The sequence below is a fragment of the Topomyia yanbarensis genome, chromosome 1, assembly GCF_030247195.1.
Source record: "Topomyia yanbarensis strain Yona2022 chromosome 1, ASM3024719v1, whole genome shotgun sequence".
NCBI lineage: Eukaryota > Metazoa > Arthropoda > Insecta > Diptera > Culicidae > Topomyia > Topomyia yanbarensis.
In genome coordinates this window covers 31,584,692-31,609,614 of record NC_080670.1, presented here as the reverse complement: position 1 = coordinate 31,609,614, position 24,923 = coordinate 31,584,692, and the positions used below count along the sequence as shown (strand labels likewise).

General features: G+C 42.2%; 1 protein-coding gene across 1 annotated transcript; it reads left to right on the top strand.

The window, feature by feature from the left end:
- Positions 1–4,387: 4,387 nt before the first annotated feature.
- On the top strand, positions 4,388–20,671 carry LOC131677282 (CLIP domain-containing serine protease B9). The gene is made up of 5 exons (XM_058957000.1): positions 4,388–4,911; positions 18,837–19,664; positions 19,730–19,832; positions 19,899–20,176; positions 20,240–20,671. The coding sequence occupies exons 1-5, from the start codon at positions 4,851–4,853 to the stop codon at positions 20,575–20,577; spliced, it is 1,608 nt and encodes a 535-aa protein (XP_058812983.1). The 5' UTR covers positions 4,388–4,850; the 3' UTR covers positions 20,578–20,671.
- The last annotated feature ends 4,252 nt before the right edge of the window (positions 20,672–24,923 follow it).

Below are 24,923 nucleotides of genomic sequence, written 5' to 3'. Positions count from 1 at the left end.
ACAATTCGCGAGAGGAATCGGGGACCGGTAAGCAATTACCTTCAGTTATGTCAGCACGAAGATTAAGTGTTTTGCTGTCATGTTCATTGGTTAGCTTTCAATTCTATCTCATGTCTCCACGCGAGTCTAAGTTTATTAATGGCATTGGGTCCATAGACCGGCGACGACTGGGTGCTATCAGCCTTCTGACAATAGTAGTAAAATGAGAGGGTGCGAACAGATCTAGCGGAGAAAGCAATACCGTAAAAATGAATAGTTGTTGGGAAATCAGCTCCAATAAGACTTTAATTTGACTAGTATCGATGATCGCGGGTCAATACATACTGAAAATTCGCCGCGTCTGTTTTAATGAATCTAATTTCAAGTTACGTTATTGGTGGCAAGCCCGTGCATCAGGTTAACGATCCTCTGTATTTCCCTTTAATGTTCGATATAATCGGTCGTATACGTGTATTTCGCAAACAATCCGATATTAGAACTAGGAAATACTTTCGTTGATTTATAACATCTCGAGCTATCATAACTCTTTGTGTGTATAACGTGTTATCACTCAGTAGTTTGCAACCCAAAAATATATTGTGGAGAAGGTATAGAGAAATTAGTCTAAATAATGTCGCAATAAATAGTGATCCGGCCTATTATGCAGATAAGATTAGCTTTTCTAGGCAATACTCCCACGATCGGCTATGTGGAGTTGAAATTGCTTCGGTAGCCGGCTACCCAGAGTTTAAAAAGAACCAAAAACTAAACAATATCTTCTTTTTCGAGCGATCGTGTTCTCGAAAACTTACTAAACTACTACCTAATAAACTATGTACAGGTCGCATCGCTTGCATGGAGCGAATCCTAGAACACCAACTTCGCGACACCTATGGAAGAGTCTGATGAACCTTCTGTATAAGATTCCTCATTTTATTCAAACGATCGCCGGGTAAAATCAGCACCGACACGATAGAAACCACGAAAAAATCCGTCGCGTGATTGAATATTATTAAGAAATATAAGCAGTGCTCCTTATAGCCGGCTTTCCGGAGTTCAAGTTGCTTATTTTGCTAATCGTATTAATACAACAAATGATAAATTTCCCAAATTCTCGGCAGCCGGCTGCCCAGAGCAAATATTACATGATAACGCTATTGGCACACTTACTAACAACTCTCCCATTCCCGTGATACATGTGGAGATGCAGAGGATTCCTCGGTCTCTAGTAGCAACATGTATCGGACTAACATTCCTTCCTTTCCCAGAAGATCTGCATTCGGACGTGGCCGGCGTCGGTATTGATCAGCATGCAGGGATCAGAATAGATTGTACAATGTGGCTCATCATGTTATTCCCAGACATGTTGTTCCAATGAACATTTTGCAACCTAATTTGGTTCTGGTCAATAACGGAGTAGCAACTACGGGCGATCTCTTATGCTTATGCTTATGCTTATGCTTATGCTTATGCTCTATAAACATTCGGTGAAATGCATTTTAAAGGAAATGAGTCAGGGAATCTAGAAAAAATGGTTATTCTTGATTACAGTGTTGCCAAATATATTTTATTTCCAGTTCAAAACTAAAACTGTGTTTTTCTCACAACTCGTATAATTTTCTTTCGAAAATGTTTATGCCATTGTGTTCCTCAGACATTTTCACACATAAAACCGTCTAAAACTTCAATATAACTTGAGCCAATCCTTAGATATAGTGATTTGAAGCAAAAAACTCACAATTTCTTATCATGTTTCTAGCTATATCTAAGTAACCAAGTAGAATTTCAAAATTCTGAAAACGCCACTTTGTAGAGATTTTTCAAACAAGTAATGTGGCATATCTAACTCAGTTTACCCCAAAATGGCGTTTGTCATAAGATAGCACAACAGCGACGATTTGTCACAATATAAGAGGGGGGCCTTTAAGAATTCAAATTTTTTTTTTGCGATGCCCTAATATACAGAGTGCGCCATCTGGATGTATCCTATTTCAACATTGAACAACTCCGCCCGTTTTCCAGCCGATTTTGACTGATAAACACAATTCTTAAACATCATTTAGTGCCATTTAAGCTATAAATCGATTAACACCAAAAGAACGCGCTGAAATCGTAGCGCATTACATGGAAAACGATCGTTCAATAGTGAAAACTGTGCGTGCTTATCGTTAAAAATATGGCAGGCTCACTTCAGCCTTTTCGGTGGAGTAAATAAACAAAATTGTCGAATTTGGGGGACACAGAACCCACACGTTATGCATCAAACACCACTGCACGACCAGAAAGTAACTGTTTGGGCCGGATTTTGCTCCAAAACAATCATCCTGTTCTTATTTTTTCAAAGAGGTAGAGACCATCGACAACGCACGCTACCGTTGGATTTTGGCGCACTTTGTCTGTCCACAAATGCAGAAAAGGTCTGAAAAACGTCTATTTTCACCAAGACATTAGCAGAGTTTGAAATTAAATTCGGTCTATAAGCGGCAACAGAACAAGAATCACAAACCGGAGTGGACAGGAGAAGCCAAAACCAGGAGTGAAAACCTAAGAGTCAAAACCCACTTGGATTGCTTTGATTTTTTACTCACTCCCAGAAACATGCATAACAATGATTGGTTTCCACCGCTCCTTTGAAAACAGGCTCCTTGGTGTGAAATGTGCGGTTTATTTGAAACACTGAAAAAATGAAATATTGTTCATCAGAAAACTAGGACTTCTGCATTTACTTACTACCGACACATCACTCAGTACCAGCTAGTTCTTTAGGCATTCACCCAAGACGTCTGATTTTTGGGGATTTAGTGTCCAACTGGAGCAAATTTGGTACTGGCTTGGACCTATTTAATAAGCATTAAGTTGACCTTGATTACTGACGAGAAGAATCCAAAACTTTAAAAACCACACTTGTATGTTGGGTATTGTGTCCTTACGCACGAAATTTGATCTTACCCAAAATATTGCCGGTTGGGAGTTTTTACTAAAAGAATATTAGTTGACGTAAACAGCATTGCATTGAATTTTTTTACAGGCTTTCTGTCAGTTACAGATTCGGGTCACCGGTATTGGCGGTGGCATTTTTTTATTTATGACGTTATGGTAATGTATTTTTTTATATATTGCACGTAACATTTCGTTGTATTTGATGGATGATTTTTGTCTCCGCTAATTTATTGGAAAATGACAGGTTTTATTAAAACTGCAGGGAACCTTAAAAAAGCAAACAAACAAATCAAACACTATACAAGGTCAAAAACAGAGCCCAAACTGACACAATGCGTCCTGTTAATTGAAATTCACAAATAACATCTCAGTACTGGAACAAATGTCTAGATTCCCGGGAGTGAGCTAAATTTATCCAGTTTATTTTTTCAGAGTCTTAAGATGGTCGAGTTTCTGAAACCAAGGCAAATAAAATCGATTCGAAAACGCCATAGTTTAGAGCATTTAAGCTTTAAGAGTTAAACAAATCCATAAAGCCTTCCTCACAATCTCGGCCAAAAATGAATATTTTAACTATATTGGCCAGAACCAATAGTGAAATGTTACTTAAATTACCAAATTTCTCTATATTTTGCAATCTTCCAATCCCTGCAATTTTGATCGAGTCCGTCCGTATGTAGATCTACTGGGACAGGAAGGAATATTAGTCCGATACATAGTTATGCTAAAGCTCGAAAAATCCTCCTTTCGGACAAGCTGTAGTAAAGTGAATAAAACCTATTTGAAGATAACAGTATATAGAAAACGACAAATTCGGCCCTATTCTGCGCGGCGTGTGACGTGAGACGACTAAACTCACCTCACTTTACGTGCCTTTTTTCTCCCGATTCTGAGAGTCGACTCGGGTGAGGTGAGATTCCCCATTGCAGTTAAATGGGCGTCTCACGTCACCCGAAGTGACTCCACAGAGAGAAATTGGGTGAGAAAAGTCACGTAAAGTGAGGTGAGTTTAGTCGTCTCACGTCACACGCCGCGCAGAATAGGGCCTATTATTAGCAATGACAGCCTAATCCCACTACTGGTCACTTTCAGCCCGTCGACTTTGGAGAGACACGATTTGACATGCCTTCTTCTTTTCGTTTAAAACTATTTAAATAAACCCCACTTTTGTCCGATCTCTACATAAGAAAAAGTAAAAATAGATCATTTGTGACAGCTTAAGGTCATTCGGTTTAAGTTTTGATAAATATTATAAAAAATCAAACATTACCCAAAATCCTCTTCCAGCACACAAACGTGAACCAGTTGCATGGCATGCCTCGTCTCTGAGTTCCACCTCGCTCTGGCTCTCGCGCCTCTCTCAAACTCACAACGATCGTAGGAGGTCTTCGGAAAAGGCACCGCGCCACAAGAGTATAAGGCTGCCGCCCAGTGGCGATGGGTAGCAGCAGCTTGCGGTTACCATCGCAACACGGTAGGCTTCTCGACTTTAACTGCGGCTGCTGCTGTTCCATCGAAAACAGTCGCGATCGGATCGCGCTACGAGTCGCTCTGGCTTGCCTAGTCTGAAGCTTGCCACTAGCCGCGTTTTTTTCCGGCAGTGCCGCCTGTTTTTGTACTGTTTTTATTCGCAAAATTTGCACTGTGCAAGGTCTGTGCTTCTGAGCAACACCGGATCCGAAACTGTAGGTGAACGAGCCAGCGATTATATTATCTGTGACGAACTGTTTGTGGTGGTGGTGAAATCTGTCGATTTTCGGTGATCCAAAATTTCATGTGTTCAGTGAGCTGGGAAATTGGATTTAAGTGTATCGAGAGTGCAAGTGAAGAAAATCGGAAAAATTTCTCCCGCTTCGTCAGCTGTTTCTAGAAGCAGTTCACTTACCGGTTCGGAAGAACGTCGTAGCAGTAGGCTCAACATCCGCATAGCCATGGTTCAACCGATTCAAATTCTAGCAGCAGTTACTGCGATTCTGTGCTTTTCCAGCAGTGGTAAGTACTCTCGGACAAAAGAGACTGCACGTGCTAATGTTTCTGTACCTAGAAATCACGGCCAACTATGTACGGCGTACGACACAACATTTACCGTCACTCGTCACTAGCAAGTTCAATGGCTACGATCAAGCAGACGATCGTCAGAAAATTATTGCGGATTGTAACTGGACAGACAATCAAAAAAAAAATTGAAACTCGATTTCCGCCTTCTTGTGGTGGCAATCTGTTGCCGAAAGAGAGCTGCAAAAAAATTAAGCGTTCATGCGGAATTGATATTAGAAAATAATGATTTTTTGTGTGCTGTACCGGGCGGCGATGTCGACGATGCTGGTGGCGGCATTTTGTTCGCGAAATGATCCATATCCACCGAACCAGCCAGGGTCAGATGGCCGGTCAGAGAAGAGCGCGAACTCATCGACTGTTCCGTTCCGTACCACCGTCTAGCAGAAAGTAAGCGCGCGCTTGGCCTACTCTGATTCTGCTTTGCACACTGTGAATCATGTAGTAGCCGGTGGTAAGATGTAGAGAGGCGCACATAGGTAGCTGAACAAGCAATTAATTAATTAAATTCAACAGCACTGAATTAATTGAATTCAGCGTGCTGGATGAGATTTGGGATTACCTATGAAACAAGTTTAGTGACAATTTTTCCACAAATCTATGGTTTAACAAAGTTTTGCAAAAACAAAAAAAATCATCGTGTGCCAAAACTCTCATACATAACAATGCGTATTTCACTAGCATGTTCGACTCTCAAAAAAGTGCGGTTTCCAAAATTGCCCAATACTGTAAAAATTACTACCAAGCAAAAGATGACTTTTGAATTGTTTTTCAACGATCGATCGGGCAACGCAGGTACCGCAACGAGAAGTTGTGTACCTTAACCAAATCGCTCATGCGGATAATATATTAAGCTTAAATTGTCATTGAACCTGTAGCGATTAGGCGAAACACGAATTAAGGAGAGCTGAAACGCACCGCAACTTGGTAAGCTAGTGCGTTCATGTATAGACCTAATGATAAAAGATCTCCCCAAACAATTGTTTTGCAATTTTACATATGCTAATTGAGTTCCAATGATCAATTTTGTTACCTGACATATTATTTTATATTAAGAGTGTAAATTTTTTGAAGCATCATGAAGATTTTTGGGAATCTGGGATCTTGAACCCGATTCCTTACTTTGAATCTCATAGTTGTCAAATCAAATTATATCAATATCGAATAAAATATCTTCATGAAAACACTCATACAATTTGATCCCGGAATCTGAAACTAATCGTAGTCCTCAGATTTCAACTCGTTTTCAGCTCACCTTTGTAAGGTTGTACTGTAATTTGGATCGGATACTATTGGAAAGCTTTAATATATTGATTGTCCATAAAATTAAAATTATTCAGAGAGCTCAATCCATGTTCCTTATGACATAACACAAAATATTGATTGGAAAAAAATTAATTTAAAATATTGATTGAAAAAAAATTAATTTCCACTTATCTTGCTTCGACGGAAGAGCTACCCGCTACCGATGAATATAAATTCCTAGTGGGTTTGATTATTAAGGTAACATAACAAGCCAAAATGAAACGCAATCCTGACATGACAACCAATCCTAATTCTTGGTAGAATAAAGAGTGCTCTTATGCGCACATCACCCTTTGGAACACCGCCCGAAGAATGAGGAATCGAAATGTGACTAATGGAAGCGATGAATGATTTTTCGTATCATTGAATTTTTAATTTTGCCAAGAAAGTTTGTCCAGATTCTTCTCTTGCGCAGAAAATCATTCGCGATGCATTCACACGTAACGATTCTATAGGTTCGCCCTTGACAGTGATACAATCTTCAATTGGACTCCTCTCATTCCACAAAAATGCTCCGGGTCCAGACAGAAATAAATTCAGCTTGGTGAAACATCTGCCTTACCTTGCCAAAATACGCTTTTTGAATCTTTCAATGAGTTTCTTGGGCAGAATATTGTTCCGCGTGACTGGAGACAAGTTATAGTTATCGCCAATTTCAAAACCGGGAAAACCAGCCTCCGATCATAACTTGCATTGGCCAATTTGACTGCTATCCCGCTTTAGAAAATTGTTTTTGATCACTTTGATTTTCGGAGCAGAAATAAGTTGCATGGGCCTTCCTCAAGGCTCTTATTTAAACCCCCTTCTCTATAACTTTTACGTGAATGGCATTGATAATTGTGTTTTTTTTATTCATTTCGTTTATTTGATAGGCACAAATGCGTTAGCTTGGCGGTGCCGAATTCTTTTGTTTTTACAATTTGAGTATCTTAAAACTAGGAGGTTACAATGTTGAAATATTTTTTTTATAAAAGAGAAAAAATTTACTGCTATCTTAAGACTAGAAAAAAAAATTCTATATATAAGAGAGGGGGCAAAAGATTTTTTTTATGAAAAATTTTAAAACAAGGAATTCAATAGTAATAGTTTTTTAGGAAATATTTACAGTTATCTTAAAACTAACAATATAGTTTGGTACACAAAAGGGGGTGATAATTGTGTTGCCAGCCCACGCACTCTGAAACATGTTGTAGATGATGGTGTGGTTTCTGTTACGGGACCAAAAGCTACAAATTTACAACATCCATTGCAAGCTAGCTTGAATAATTTACCAATTTGGGCTTTGAAGCTAGGCATCAATTTCTCTAGGTAGAAAAGACAGCTGTTCGATTTTTTCAAGGAAGCGTGATCCAGCTTGGTTCAGTTGTTTGGTAAAACGATAGCCAAAGTCCTGACTTTCAAATACTTTGAAATTTGGTTCGATTCTAAAGCAGGGTTACCATATTCACAGATTTTTCTGTAATGTCACAGATTTTTTTCACAATTTTTGATCACAGATTCTTTTTCACAGATGACAGATTTTTGACATTTTGATAAATATTTCACAGATTTTCACAGATTTTTGGAAATATTGTGATTTTTCACAGATTTTTTGGAAATTTATCACAGATTTTTTCCTGTTGTAGTCATCACAGATGGTAAAAGATTTTTTTGGCCGAAACACAGATTTCAATGTGGCATCCCTGTACTAAAGGCTCACGGTGATTTGGGTTCACATTGAAGAACTTGAAATTACCTTTAATTTGATATAAATGACCGAATATATTTCAAACTCCTAGGTCACTCGATCTTGGACTGCCATTCTTTAGTCTCCTTTAGCGCCCGCCGCCCGCGCATCTTCTTCGATTGTACACAGTTAACGAGCGCGGAGTTTTCCCTCAAGTCAACGCCATCCGACCATCCGGTTCTTTTCAGTGCTTAATTATAGCTGGTTTCTCCTTCGGCATTCACTCTACATGTCCAGCCTACTGTGGTCTGCCGTGTTTTGTCAACCTTCCGATGTTTGTATGTTTATACATTTGGTGCATCTCGCGATTCACCAGTCTTGTACAACTGTGCTGCCGAGTATTGAACGCCTTATAACTATACAGAGTAACGGGGAGTATCAGCGATTTATATAGAGAAAGTTTTGTGCGCACTGTAAGCTGTTACATTGAAATCTGCGCTTCACCTGAAATTTTTTTTTACCATCTGTGATGCCCCGAACAGGAATAAAATCTGTGTCAACTTTCCCGAAAGTCTGTAAAATATCGGATTATCTGTGACCAAAAATTGTTCGATAAAGCTATGACATTATAGAAAAATCTGTGAATGTTGCAACCCTGTACGGGACCGTCACCGAAAAAGGTTTTTTTACTTCGCGGCTAACATCGTTATTACATGTTATTACACTATAACAACTTCGTACCGTAGCCCATCGCTTTCCACCTCGAACCCGGATTCGGATTGCCTCGATCTCTGCTAGCTAACTTTGTACTTTGTCTTGTCGAGTCTTGCAGCCTTTCTGTTGAAAGGCACAAATGCCTCTTCCACTGCGCTGCTATCATCGCCAATGATGTTGACGTCGTTCGTGAAACCTGCTTCAAACGATCTAAAGTTACAATCGAGCTGGATGTTTCTATTTTAACGCTTGATTTTGTCTCATTCTCCGTCACCGTCGTGCCGGGAAGCCGTCTTAAAGAACTATCTGTTTTATTTCGTTTCACAGAATCGTACGCCGCATTGAAATCCACAAACAGATGATGAGTCTACAAGTTATATTCCAGGAATTCATCCAAAATTTATAACGAGTACGTTTTTTTACTTTTTTTCAATGAGTGCTTGTTATTTACTATTTTTCAGCTTTCATTCAGCTGATTTTGACTTGAGAAAAGCGCGTTGTTTTAGTGCCTAACATCTCCCGTCTCGTCTGCATTTGTAGTAAGTGATTCTGACAGGGATCCACTTCTGAGAACCCAGTTCTACAGCTCCAGTAGGGCAACTGTCAAAAAAAATTTAGTATCCTAAGATTGCGCTTGAATATTACTTTGTTACGGTGAGTTTTAGAGAATTACTTGCTTCGGTAAAATTCTGCATCTTTAAATAATAAATGTAGTTATCGATAGTATCCAAATTCCGTGACTACTGATTTCAGAATACAGAATTATTATGGAAAATTGATCTAAAATATTTTTTCGATACTTTAAAATTAAGCTCAATAAGTTTATTTTCAATGTTTTCCAAGATTTTGAGTTTGTTGAGATAAGCATCAATTTTGGGGAAATAATTTTAAAGTTGTTGTTGTTGTTTTATTTACGTCACTTAACACCGTAATACGGGTCATTCGTGACGGTGATGATGAGAGAGAATAATGTTTTTTACAATAGTTACTATTTTTAGATTTTATCGTAAAGACCTGCAGCTTTTATGAAGAGTAGCATTTTTTCTTCCACGACTGGGTCGATACCCAGTGCCGTTGCAATGTTTGAATCTATTTCCATTTCTTTTCTGAGGTCTTCGTAGATTTCACAGGATGCGATTATATGTTCCACTGTAATATGAACTCTGCAAGCTTCACATAGAGGTCTCGTTGCTGCTGAGATGCAGTGAGGGTGTGTATATTTTGTGTGCCCTACCCTCAACCGGGAGAGTGTACGCTGCTCTCTTCGTTCTGCTCGGTCCTTCCACTTGCTTGTTTGCATTTTGATTTTCCTCAGTGGTGATGCTCTTTCGTTATTCCATTTTCGTGTTAGTTCTTCCTTTAACTCGTTCGCTATTTTTCTTTTTGCGTCTTGTGCTGGAGTTCCCACAAGGGTCATCTTACCAGCGCGACCTAGGTTGGCGAGTCTATCAGCTTCGTCATTTCCTGATATTCCAGTGTGACCGGGTATCCATGTAAGGGTTATATGGGGTTTGCAGTGCTCCTGTATGCCCTGCACAAATGGATGTGTGTATCTGGGATTCTCAAGAGCCGACAGTGAGCTGGCTGAGTCCGAAAGTATGAGCATCGGGAGGTGTGGCTCCGCGTCGTTTTTAATAGCGTAATATATGGAATATGCTTCAGCCGAGAATACTGACAGATGGTCCGGTAATCGGTCCGCAGTCTTGTATCCCGACCCACTTACACCGAAACCAACTCGGTCTAGTGCTTTGGATCCATCCGTAAAAACTTTTCGGTGGTTTGGGAATTTTTCTTGCAAGGTACTACCCACTATGGCAGCTACCTTCCTGGGTTCTTCCCCTGCTTTGATGGCGTGTTTTATGGTCCAGTCGACTTTAATCGGGGGCAGATTCCATTTCCGGTCCATAACTCTATAGCGCTCAGCAATACGTGGGAGCTCGTGACAATGATGTTCCGTAAGATTTTTGTTGGCCTGTTCCTTTATGTACACATCATCGTCGCCACCGAAGGTCTTCTCCAGAAAAGAAATAGCTGCATTTGCAATTTTCTGTGTGACTAATAAATCGAAGGGGGGAACTCCTGCCTCGATACATGCGGCCAGAGCTGGGGTTCCTGGAAGCAATCCGGATACAGTTCTGATGGTTTGGTTGTAGACCGGACCTAGTCGGAGTATCATACGGTCGGTAGTTCAGCAGGTTAGCTCGATTCCGTACATCAGCTTGCTTGTGATGATCGCGCTGCTAATCCTTAGTGCCGTGCTACGGTTATTCGAGGGATTCCTTCTGGTGATGGTACGGACGAGTCGTGTCGTGTTCTCTTCTGTGAGTCCTTATGTATCATATTATAGTGTGCTTCAAAGGTAGCCCGTCTATCAATAACCACTCCTAGAATTTTTAGTTCTTTTTTGTAAGGAATCTCTATTCCTCGGACTGTTACGGGGTTTCCCCAGGGGTGGTGATGGTGGTTGCAAACATGAGAAATGGCACATTTTTCGGCAGACATGGAGAAGCCAGCCTTGTCCGCCCACCTGGCAACCGTCCTAGTTGCAGCTTGAATTTTCCTACGGATGATTTTAGGTGATTTGCCTGTGAACAGTAAAACGATGTCGTCAGCAAAAACAAATATGTAAACTCCTACCGGTAAAGTTGCGAAAACTCCGTTCATTGCTATCAGAAACAAGATGACAGCTAGCACAGAACCTTGGGGGACTCCGGTATCTTCTGTCATAATTCTGGATTTTTGGTTACCTACTATTACTCGGAATGTCCGTTTCTGTAGGAAACCCTGCAAAAAGCTTGTTAGGTTCCCGCCTATTCCCCAGTCTAGAAGCTGCTTGATAACTCCTGGTCTCCATACTCTATTGTATGCCTTGGCAAGGTCAAGTGCTGCAATATCTATGTGGAGCCCTTCCTTTAAAGAATCGTCGATTACTTGTCCCAGCGTCGCCATGTAGGTGCTAGTTCCTCTACCTTTCAGAAAAGCGTGCTGCCTCTCATCTAATAGACCACGGTCGTGCAGAACGGTCATGAGACGTTTAGAAGCCATTCTCTCCATGACTTTGCTAATGCAGTTTGTTAGTGCTATGGGTCGGTAGTTCTTGGGTTCTGATGGGCTACTACACTGTTTGGGAATCGGAACCACCAGACTCTCTCGCCATCCTGTGGGAAAAATTCTGCTAGACCAGATGTTATTAATGGTGTCCAGTAAAGCCAGTTTTCCTTTTAATGGGAGCCGCTTCAGTAGTGGGTAGGATATTTCGTCAGGCCCTGCTGATTTGCCTTTAGATGAGTCAAGGGCGATCAACAACTCGTTAATGTCAAACGGCCGATTGTACTCTGCATCGGGTTCAAGTTCTGGGGTCGGACTGTCGATCAAAGGGCAGTTACTAACATATCGAGAGCGGATGAATTTTTCATTGTATCTATCCATTGACGAAATCTCTTTGAAGTATTCAGCCAGTGCATTGGTTACATGTATTGGATCTCGAGACACGGTAGTACCATCATTGATCGCCATGCCATTTACTCTGCGTTTTCCACTAAGAGCATTAACCCTGCGCCACATTTCAGCAGCGGGTGTGTTTTCGTTGATTCCCTCAATAAATGATTCCCACGATTTGGCTTTAGCTTTTCGGACGCTCTTTCGACTGTTGTTCCTAGCTTTTTGAAATCTGATTTTCGCTTCTTCTTTTTCCGGATGATCGGCAGGAAGCCGTTTATATTTTCGTAGAGCTTTTCGGCGAGTTTTGATGGCTACTTTGACGTCATCACACCACCAATGTACAGCCTTGGCTTTTGGTATGGAGCTGGATCGAGGGACACTGATGTGTGCTGCATTCCAGATCAGTTGAGTTATTTCTTCTGGGGAGTATATTATATTGGAGTCAGTTGTATCTATGATCGCTCTCTCGTACTGTTCCCAGTTTGCCTCGTCGAATCGCCATCGAGGTCGGCGGGTGGTGCTGGGTGCTTGTTCACTACATCGAATATTGATCGGGTAGTGATCACTCCCATGGAGGTCGGTTGAAATGGTCCAATGAAGATGTTGGAGAATTTCGCTGCTGGCTGCTGAGATGTCAATGTGGGACTCGGTCTTGCCCCTCAAGAAAGTCGGGCTTCCGTCATTCATCACTACCATATCTGTGTTTTCAAATGCGGCCATTACTTCGGCACCTTTCTTATCTGTGCTGGATGCCCCCCAGGCATAGTGGTGGGCGTTGACATCACCGAGGATTATCGTTGGTCGTTGTAGTTGGCCTAGCAGTTCATCCAGTTTCTTCTGCAAACCCTGATGCCTTGTATTTTGCAAGTAGATTGATAAGACGGTCACTGGGATCGGGGCCTGCAATCTCACTGCGACAGCAAGAAGCTCTGTGTTAAGGTTGACCACCGTATGTGGAACCGACGAATGCACGGCGACTGATGCGTTTTGATAATGGTTTACTCCTGATTTTGCAAGCCATGTATACTCCCCTTGCAAAATCGTTTCAAGAAGGTCCGGGGGTGATCGATGTACTTCCTGTAACGCCAGGATAAGTGGAGGATTGCTACCGATGAGCAGTTCGAGTTCGGCAAGGTTGTTGAGTAGTCCATTTATGTTCCATTGTAAGGCTATTCTGATATGTCTCTCCATGTCGGGGTTGTCTGTTAAAGAATATAAGGACGAGGAAGAAGCACGATCGAAACAGAAGGAGTTGTTACTTGCCTGTGGTGTGAGGCAACCCGTATCAGCAGCCGTCGGAAGCTCATCAGACGAATCTGGAACATTTCCGATCAGGGCCGATACGGGAGGCGGAGCTCCTTCTGAGCTGTTTACAGGAGATGATCTTGTGTTATTCAGATTCCGTCGATCGTTGCCAGTTGTCATTACCGGGTTAATTTTGACGTTTGTTTTTGGTGTACTTATTTTAATTTCTTTTTGCGCACGGGTCGCGGTGATCGCTTATTTGTCTCGACAGCTGGGATAGTCTTCGCGGTTTCTTCATCGGATATGTCCAAAAGGATTTCGGTGCTGCTCATGTCGTTTTGTTCGTCCGCTGCTTCGTCGGGTTCGGCTCGTTCAGGGCTTGTGTTCGGAGTTTGTGTCCTTCTCTTTTTTGTTATCTTGTTTGATGTGTCCATTGCTTGCATGTTAGCTTGTTCTTTTATGAATTTCTCATGAAGCTGTTGGTTCCCCTGTTTTAGTTCCAACACCGATTTTTGTAGCTCTATTATGACATCTCTCATTTTGGTTTGGTTTTCGCGTATTCTGTGGTTGTCTTTGACAAGGGATTCTTGTTGTACTTTTAGCTGTGTTTTCAGTTTGGTGTTTTCGTCCCGGAGCTGGGCAATCAGTGCATCTTTTTCATTATCTGTCTTGATGGTGCTTGTCGATTCCTTGACAATATTTGCGAACGAGGTGGGGGCGTTTCTAGCATTGTAGTTTTTTCTGGCTTCGTTGAATGAGATTCCTTGCTCCACTTTGATTCGCATTATTTCTTTCTCGATCTTGTACGCGGGGCAGTCTCTACTGGATGCGGAATGAGGGCCCTCACAATTTCGGCAATAGGCTGGTTCGACACATCGTTCACCTTCTGCAACGTGCGCAGATTTAGAGCAGTTTGGGCAAACTTCTTTGCTTTTGCACCGAGTTTTGGTGTGTCCATACTGGAGGCATTTGAAGCAGACCATTGGTGCTGGGTAAAATATTCGCGTTGGGATTCGAATCGGTCCAACGAAAAGGTGCTCCGGAATGGTCGTTCCGAAGATAGTCAATATAAGGGTATTTGTTTTTTCCCGACCCCCATCGAGTGTCGGACGAGTTATTCGGTGTACCTCGGTAACTTTATGTCCTTTCCATTCGGCCAGTAGATCTTCCTCAGACATGTGAATGAGATCGAATGAGCTTACGACGCACTTGCAGGTATTTAATGTTCGGTGGTAATTGATCTCTACTGTGGTACCGTCTATCAATTTTTTGAGTGCTAGCAGTGTTTGTACTTGCTTTTGATTACGAACATGAAGGACGTAGCGGGAGCAGCGGTCCTCAGAGTGTGCGGATTCAATCTTTCCGGCTGCTTTTTCGATCGATTTCATTGTGATAAATGGGTTTTTGGGTAGCGAAGCACCGTTCGTAGCCTCCAAACACAATATATTTAATTCACCAGCCGTCTGGCTTGGATCCAGCCATGATTGGAGCCGTGGTCCATTTTGTGGTCTCGTCTCCAGTGTCGGCGGCCAGGCCCGGTCGAGTGGTATCGTCTCGGCCGGCATGGCCGGACGGTTAAATGTCTTTTTTTAAGGTTAGTTATTCCTTTGTTCGCCCTGTGTATATAGCAATGGCGGCACTTTGCTTACACCGCACCTAGGTGGTTTAGTTTTCACACCGCTATTTTTAGTATATCTTTACTGATTTCAACAGTTTTTTTTTAAAAAAAAACACTTCACTCACTGGTCTTTGGCGGACGGGAAGTTTTTTGATGCGAGATATAGTTAAAAGCTATAGAAACCGAAAGATATTGTGAGCGCGAGCGCGTCTACTGTTGTTGGTTCGACTGTACAGTGTGAACTGCGTTTGAATTTTAAAGTTATAAATTGACAAAAAATTGAAAATCCCTCCCGTAGGTTGATTGATTTGACGATATTGCAAACATCATCAAGCATTTTTGTGCATCAGTTTTAAAGAACCTCTGACAGACAAATGCTTTAAGATGGTTATTGCATTACGCTTCGATAGTGGTGCATCGAGGAAACCGAAAGGGCTTATGGGCCTTTTAGGTCTTGTATTTCTCCATACTCTGCACCTGCCCATTCTAACGATCAACCATTAGCCTATGCACGCTAGTGTGGCTGACTGGCGGGTCGACGTGGATTGACTTTAACTGTGAGCCGTGTTTGTGGACACTGCTCGCAGTGAGGCTCATTGTGTGTCGATTTATAGGTCGAAACACCCCGATCATTATACGCATGTGTTAGCACTAATAAAGTTATAAAAACGGTCTTAAGCAGAAACCGACAAGCTCGCCCATGTTCGCGCGATAATGCATCAAGCACGTCAAGAATTCTTTACCTTCGGTCTTAGCAGCCTAGGTCCATGTCTTGAGTTGGACAAAAAAAACGCTCAGCATCTCTAGCTTCTGAACACTAAAAAATATGTCTCAGACTCAACGTGCAAATGCTCGAGCCCTTCGCGATGACACAGGCGAGCGTAAAATGCCTACGCCCGCACATATCTGAACCGTACAATGAATATCACAATCAGAATCACGGTCCGCTGCAATTGGCATTAAGTAGTGTTTTAGTGGGTGACATTTCCCGCCTCGTCTGCATTTGCAGTGTGATTCTGAGCCATTCCCAGACCCTAGACTCTATAAAACGTGAGTAGGGAGGTGTATAATTTGGTTTTTTTCTACGTTTTCCCTAGCTTAGCGATTCTCAACCTGGGGTCCGCGGACCCCTAGGAGGCCGTGAAGCCGTTGCTGGGGGTCCGCGAAGAAGAAAAACTTTTCCGAACGGATATTGAAACATTGTCGCATATAAATCGATGTTAAACCGTGGGGGTGCGAAACCGCCAAGGGTGATTTCGAAGTGGTCCGTGACCGCCCAGGATGATTTCGAAGGGGTTCGCGGTACAAACAAGGTTGAGAACCGCTGCCTAGCCGGTCGTAATAAACGAGTGCTAACAAAAAATCCGTACAAAAATGGGAAAATATTACAAAGAGCCATTATTTCTATTCCTTCAGCGAGGATGGAACATAGGTACACCTCAAGTCGATATGTGCGCTTAGAATCAACATTATATCGAATGATTTCAAAGGGCGGTGTTATTTGGCAAAGTAGAATGTTCATTGGAAGAGAATATCTGGCATTTTCCGAAGTTGGATATCGACTCCGCCCAGTTTCATCACATCAGGAATGTTGTACTGCTCAGAAGCTCAAGAAGCTCTAATTGAATCTAAATCAGACAATGTAACTAAGCACTTTTGTCGTCTATAAACTGGTGGACGTTGAAATTTAGGGTTTGCCTTTTTGACTTAACGTCTATATAGCGATTAATCCATCCACCGCGCGTGATGCCATATGGCATCACCAGACATGAATTGAGTAGTTTTATAGTTATAGTTTTTTTTTTAAAAATATTCTATCATGTTATAATCATAAAAATGCTGAGAAAAACCATGAGTTTTTCGTTTGTCTCTCGCGGTGTCTGGCTTAAGGTGTCAGCCATACACTGAAGAGAAGAATTCGAATCCAACTTATAAGGAACGGTCAAGTTGCGCACTTAAACGAATCCTCGGTAAATATAAAGTTCAGATTGGACATGCGAAAACCGCACTATTACAAATATTTATGACATAAGAAACTTCGCGCTTAGTTTATGAAAACCACTTTTTTCTGGTCTAGACAACGATAAAATCTTGTACGGTAAACCCACCCTACTTTATCGTTCTCTTTGGCAAAGGCACGCTTCATCCTCAAACAACGTTATGCAACTATGATGTTCAGATTACTACATGTAATTCTGTCAGGTTACTGCTACATTAGATAAATGCTGTTTAGAGACACGCTACGCAATATCCACGGTCTACTTTGCTCAAATTTGGAAGAGTCTTAGAGTGGCATGGGCAACCATTCACCTGTTCAGTGATAGGCTTTCTTAGTTCAATAGTGCCCTGGGGCGGTCTCGAGTGGTCTTAAGACCGCCCTAGGAAAAAAAAAAAAGTAAAAAGTTGCACTCGGATACTTCGAATTCGAGCTCATTAAAACTAGTTATCACTGTAACTTCAAGACCTAGTATATGTGCGGCAATGATTTACGCTAATTTTTTTAATAAAAGATGGCGTAGACGAGCAACACTGAAAACAGATTCACCCTTCACACCCATCAACAGTATTATGTCGGTTAAATAAGAAAACAGTTCACGGTAAAAGTTCTAATTTGCAGCTTGAGACGCTTTGGGTATTCGTCACATGACCGAATGAAGACAAAAAATGTATACTTGCAAAACCAAAAAAAAAAAAAAATCACGGGACCTGAGGTCCTCCGGTTAGTCTGCTAAAAAAGGCGAAACGAACGAATTAACCAGTTATATCCGCACCATCAATCAGCCACTCTACAAAAGACCCAATTACGTTTGTGTGTCTGCTCGCAAAAAAAAATAAAAAGTTAAAAACTCATGACTAAGTCATTTTGTATCTTTCGAATTTCATAGCTTTGTGTGTGCCATACAATATTATTTTTAACTTATGTTCAATCATGATCGGAAAAATTTTTTGTCCCCATCGTTCCACTATTCTATACGCAGTCGTAGTAGGCTTGGAAACTATTTTGCGTTATACTCATTCACACATTCAGTCGATAAAATTTAAAGCCTACTAATTATAACTAATTTACGTGTCAATTAGTCATTAAAAAATTATACTGGTTACCAAAACTAACGCAAAAATCACCGACTCTCATCGATCCTCACAAGAATTTGACCTGCTGCTGTCCGAAGACATTCCACCCGGCTGCCAAAGCTAAAAGCGACCTTGAAATGATCAGACGGTGGTACACGGCAAGACACCTACCTTTCTTCATTTTTATTTTGCGCTTCGGGAGACCCATTTTCCTTTCACCGTTTTTATTTTACTGTTGCAACAATGACCTTTCAAATTGTACCTGTTAGTGGTACCTTTTTTTCGTATCTCTCACTCACTCTCTCTCTCTCTCTCTCGGCCCATCTTTGGCCGTTGGAATCGATCATGAACTTGACCGACAACCACCGACTGCCGGTAGTAGTAGATCTAGTGACGCATGACTGCATTCGACCTACCCACTGCCTGCTGTGGTAAAGAACTGCACACTGTCTATCCTCGAATGCAACGTCGTCGTCCTATACGATCACCGTACCACATGCCGCTAGTTAACTAACCATGACTTGAGGCGGAAGTGGCGAAAATTCAGTTGATAGACTACTTGCTTTTATGAAACTGCACTAGTAACATCAAACTCTGACCTTGATCGGTTTCTCTTCGATAGCACTTTTACGTAAGCTGCTTGTTTGTTTGATCCGTAGTTCGGATCGCAGGTATGTGGCAGATAGAGTGAATCAGTGCGTGAAACTAGTTTTTGCCTGTGAACCGCTCAGCTATGGTAGGGATCCGATGTATTCCGACAGTAAAAGTTTCCATGCTTTTTTTTTCTTCTCAATATTCCAGTTCTGACAGTACAATGGAAAACAACGCCGCACCAGGAGGAACATGATCGCGGCGGAACGGCTTTGCTCGATCACTACTTTGTGCATCACTTCGATCAGGAGGAACCGGAGTCGGATCAGGCGCCGTCCTTTTCTCGTCAGTCTGTTTCGATTAACTGCCGGTGTGTCCAGCTGCGCGAGTGTCCGAAGATTCTGGAGATGTTACGGACTCCCAAATCCAGTTACAGCGATTTCAATTCGAAATTGAAACGACTTACCTGCGGATTTGGGATAGGGCGTGAACCGAGCATATGTTGTCCGCTGGATGACAGCTGGTTGGCTGACGAGGAGGAACAGGTTTCGCGTACCGGTTTCGGCTATGGGGATTTGGATAACTTAAAATACATGCAGTATGGTAAGAAACAGTTCGGCTACGGGAAGGGAAGTGGACACGAGTACAAGTACAATTTCATAACGTCGTTTGAAGATCCAAAGACCTTGAAAAATTGTCCGCCGGTGATCTATCCCGTAGAGGACGTAGCTCGAGCCAGTAACCCATACGTATCTCCGGCCATTCGCCGGAGAACTACGACGGTACGCCCGCGTGCGATAGCCAGTAACACTCGTACTGGTCAGGAAATAGCACCAGCTGTTGAGCCTGTTTCCGTGACGGCAACGGTTACGGAAGCTCCAGTAGCCGAAACAACCACACGATTGACGGCGATCGTGGCTCCACCGGTTATCAATGATGCATTATGCGGACTCTCTGTTAACACTAGAATCATTGGAGGAGAAACGGAAATTCCAGGACAGTTTCCGTGGATGGCGCGGCTAGCTTATCGGAATCGAAGTAGGGCATCAACATGAGCCTTTATTGAGGATTTTTTGATTAATATTCGTACATTTCATTTGTAGCTTCCGGTCGAGTAACGTACAGATGCGCGGGATCTTTGATTACCAATCGGCACGTGATCACCGTTGCACACTGTGTGACCAATCTGATAGATGAACTGGAACTGTAAGTATCGCATTCAAGTTTCAATCGCTGAAATGTGTCACAATGGTTTTTTTTCCTTCATTTTAGGGTCAGCGTGAGGCTGGGCGATCTTGAATGCAATGCCGTCACAGATAGCCGCTGCCGGAACCGCTATCAGGACTTCGCCATCGAACGTTTGATCCCGCACGAGAACTACGATAGCCCAAAGTATGCTAACGACATTGCCCTCGTGAAGCTGCAGCAGACAACCGAGACGTACAATATTCTCAGTCCGCTGTGTCTACCGTTGGATCAGTATTCGGACTACGCTAGAAATCTGACGGGCAATACTGGGATCATTGCCGGATGGGGTTCAACTAGTAATAGTAAGTCTGTGGATCCAGGATTCTTCCGCGAAGCGGATTTTAATCGAAGTATCTTTTTCGTAGGAAGCAACACACCCAGCCCGACACTGCAGTGGCTCCGGTTGCCGATCGTGGACACGACCCAGTGTGCCAACTCGTACGCTCGCTACAGCGTCAACTCCCGGACGCCGATTATCGTCTCCAGCAATCAGATGTGCGTGCAGGGTCAGGAGAACATGGATGCCTGCCAGGGTGATTCCGGTGGACCACTGATGAACGAAGCGATTTCCAGCCGGGACCGGTTCGTGCTGCTTGGTCTAGTATCGTTCGGACCACGGTCGTGTGGGGTTTCGAATTTCCCTGGGGTGTACACCCGGATATCGTCCTACACGGATTGGATCGTGCGACAAATGGCACTTTAGGTGTGTAAGAGAGGGAACGAGAGACAAAAGTGTGCTGTATATAGTTTTTAAAATGTCGGATTAAATGCTTTTTAGAAGTCGTCAGTAGAATCCTGGCGAAATTTTTTTTTTCGTCGGTTTTCAAATGGTTTTTTGTGATTGACACGAACTACATCTTAGAAAAGAGCATACATTTTTTTGTAAAAAGTTTTGAAGAATTTTCATCAGCTAAAAGTTTCAGTAGACGGTAGTCAAAACAAACCGGGCATTTTCTGTGAGAATGAGATCACAGAGCACTTCTATGGATTTACGCACCTGTGGCTCGTGCTACACCACTCAGAGAAAGTTTCAAACTGTTGTTGGAATAATCTACAATCTTCAGTATAGCGGATGAACAGAAACATCTTGAAATCGTCTGCGAAGGACAGGTGTGGTTCAGAACTAGATGGACGTCTTTGAAGTAAAACAGAAACATCACTTGTGCCAAGTGACTTCCCTGGGATACTGGATGCCTGACAATCTCCAATGACTACCACTATTTCTCGATATGTACGGTAGGATTAAGACAACTGCAACAAACTACCGTTGATTCCAAATCCCCATTTTAGCGATTGTTATACCATGGTTCACTTTGTCAAAAGCGGCAGATAGATCTGTGCCTATAACATCGGTTCGAGCTCGACGTTCCATACTCTCTGTTATGCAGGATGATCGGCTTAGTAGGTTAGCCGCTTTCGAATGCCCAGATGTGAAGCCATGTTGATCGTGAAATAGGTACTGCTTGCAGTGACCCTGAAGAGGTTCCATAATCACCAGCTCGAACAACTTCGAGACAGCACTCAATGAAGTAAATCCGCGGAAATTATTAACTTCTGGGAACATGCTTGCGGACTTCCAGCAAGAAGGAAATTTACCACTGGTAATAGATGCTCTAAAGGTGTGTCTTTTCAAAAGTACTGAAGGAATCCCGGATTGAAAGACGATTTAGACCGAAAACAAGCTCTGATTATCATCATTTCATTGACATCGATAGCGCTCAGAGTTTGACTCACGACCGGAACTTGACTAACAGTGAGTTCAACAGTGAGATTGTGCGATGATAAAGCTCCTCAGAGCAGCTCTCGTAACGGACTTCAGTCGTCACATCGTGTGAACTTTCTTCGGAACGTGTCTGCCATCAACATAACCACAATTTTTTTAAACTACGGTATCAACATCTTCGGGTCGAGAATATTTAGGCAGAGTGGAGAAAAGGTCGGCGATGCTGGGATGAGCAGCTTTGTGGAATTCGTATACGACGAGGACCGTAGAAACATTGTAATCATGCGCCAGGATGCGATCGATCATAGTGATCAATAGAGGGTCATATGCTTCTGGTTTCACTTAATGCGAGGGAGACATCACAACTGATCTAGCAGAAACCTGATTACTGATAAATCAAAAATCAAGGTGGTGGTTATTCTCCTTGCCAATAGGATTAATTCGTAGTAACATGGCTGAGCTGTAGTTGTCAAGAAGCCTCTCCGCTCCTGTGTGAGGAATGGATTGGTCGGAATCCGGGTAAAGACCTCCACTACGGGAAGAAAAACACAAAATGCTGGAGAGATTGAAATCTTCTAGTACGATAATCTCATCAACCGATTTAGCATATCTACTAAGATAGTAAAAACTGAGCTGCAATATGCACCAACATATTCGATGCCATGGGTTCGATCGAGTAGGACGTACAACGCACACAAGGAAAACTAACGGTCACCAAACTCGATTATCGCCCAGACCTGTTCGAGGCAATCCCAGTGAGTCTTCTCGAGTCAAGGCAACATACAATGCACCCAGCAGTGATATGATAGCCTGGATCAAAGCGGAAACCAAGGAAGTGAACAGAATGATCCATAGGTGCAATCAGCTGATGCTGAAAATGTTTCACTGCCGCGAAAAGGGATCTACGTACGGAATGTAAACACACGGTTCCGTTAAGTCATTCATCAAGTCGTGTCAAATAAACTATTTGTAAAAAAATCGGATTCTTATATTCTGATCGGCGTTGAATAAAAATCGCGAAGCTTCAGTATCATTTACAAACTAATTCTAGAGTTAGTAGTTTCCGCGTTGGTCGATCCGGATCCTGTTATGTTCACAACATAGAACAGGTAAGTATGGTAAAGAGGTAAGAAAAATCAAACCACCCAATATGTTAAATATTTAAATAACTATGAGTAAATGACACAATAGGAGGGACTATCTGAGCACCCCTTGAAACGGATTCGATGGGGAGAGTGGGAATGCCAGCTCCCTATCCTAACAATGCGTGGAAAATGGGCGGACTCATCTCCTCACTCTCTATGTAGTGACTTAATTCACATATTGAAATAGGATTTTGTCATTAGAAGGTGAATCTTTATAATGTCCGTGGTATGCGCGACATTTCCACAAGTGTAGCTAGTATTTCTGTGTTAGAAGGTTACTAGTAGCACAGATAACAGACGTTTAGGCTATAACAAAATTTCTTCAAAAACCTGTGTAAACTTTCAAATTGATTAAAGTTGGAAATCCTTGTTTCACTATTGCCATCTGCGCAACTGTTTGCTACACGTGTTTGACAGCTGTACTCTAACTGCATCGATCACTGCGCCATCTACAAACGTTTGCCAAACGTGTTTCAGATGTCTGATTTATTCGGAATTTCAGTAGCGGGTATTTACACACGATTCAAATCGAGCCTAAACGTCTGTTATCTGTGCTAGTAGTATCGGAGTGCTTTTTTACCGATTGGTACGTTACTCAATGAGCGGCAGCGATGGTGGTGGTGGAAGACGGTGTTTTACTTACGTAGAGTTAAGAAAAATTTTAGTGTTTTTATCACGATGTGATTGTGTCGTCAAGTTTTTTTTTATTTCTAAATGCCGTTTTCCGCTGAAAAAATAATACGTGTGTTCGTGAGCGGTATTTAAATATTACTAAAGTGCCGATTCGCGGTTCGTAAACTGTGACACTGGATCGCCGCAGCGTAAAGTTAATTGCAAGGAACTTGTGCATACCGGCTAACCGCATAGAATCCAGAAACGGCAGCCACTCTCGCTGTGGAAAACAAACCCAACGAGTATTGCTCTGCCCCGCAGCTGACAGCCAACAAGTTTGAAAATTGACTAGAAAGAACACTAATATGGTAATATTTGAAACACGATACTTGTAAACACACTGAACGACTTCCTATAATTGAAGTTCTGTTGACTGATGAAATATTGTAACATACTGGTGCCTTAGTTAGGTGCCATGGTTCGGAAGAGACGGCATCGAATCGCAATTTTTTTTCGCCTTTTGTGCATTTCAAGGCTAAAATGGCTTTGAACTAAGTTTTTCCCTTAGAGTACAGTTTAGCATAACGCTACAGGTTTTTTTTTTTTCGCGCGGAGCAAAGAATCTGGGGATTTGTAGCCAGGGGGATCTAACAGAAGAGCCATGCTCACCTCCCCAGCCTGAGCTGACAAAGATTGCTATATTTGCTGCAGGAGAACCCAACCGATCGGAAGCAAAAGAAGCCGTCCGCCTTCCCGCATATGAACGGCACAAGCAACAGTAGTTGTATCATCCATAGCAGCATCGTTGAGACAGAAGTGGAAGTTTTATAGAAAAAACGGCAGTAAAATCGTTTTGTTTGAGTAAATCGAAATGCTGACAGACGCACCTCTGCACCGCCCTGTTACGAAGAGTCTGTGCCGGGTAGCTAGGAATGCAACCCGAGCAGTACTGAAGACCCTAATTACTTCTAAAAGCAATTATTTGCAAGATGAACACACCAAATATTAGGAAATTTCGAGAATCATTCATCAGCTGATTATAGCGAACTTGTACATACCCGGCTAACCGCAAGAAACGGTAGCCATTCTCACTGTGGGGAATAAGCTGAACGAGTATTGCTCTGCGCCGCAGCTGACAGTCAAGGAGATTAAGACAGATGGGATAACATTTCCGCAACTACGGTAAGTTAAGAATTTTGTGTTTCGACTTCGTTTCTTCAAAACCGTAGCACTGGCGCTAGTCCAAAATTGGAAGCACTACTTGCGAACACACTAAACAACTTCTCGTAAGGATTCGAAATTTTGATTTTGATCTTGAAATTTTGATAGACGCCCTCTGCGCCGCCCTGCCACGAAGGGTCTGCCGTGTAGCTAGAATTACAAGCCGAGTAGAAACTAAGGCCTAAGCTTGTAGTCAATTCGAATTGTATTTTTTTAGATGCACTGCAAACTTTAACCACAGTAGAAAGTCAAGACAAGTATTTGCGGTAAATCAGTTCTGTTTAACTTGCTTTTCCAATCTTCAATAACTTATACCATATTTGTTCACAGAAGAAAACATTTTAGATC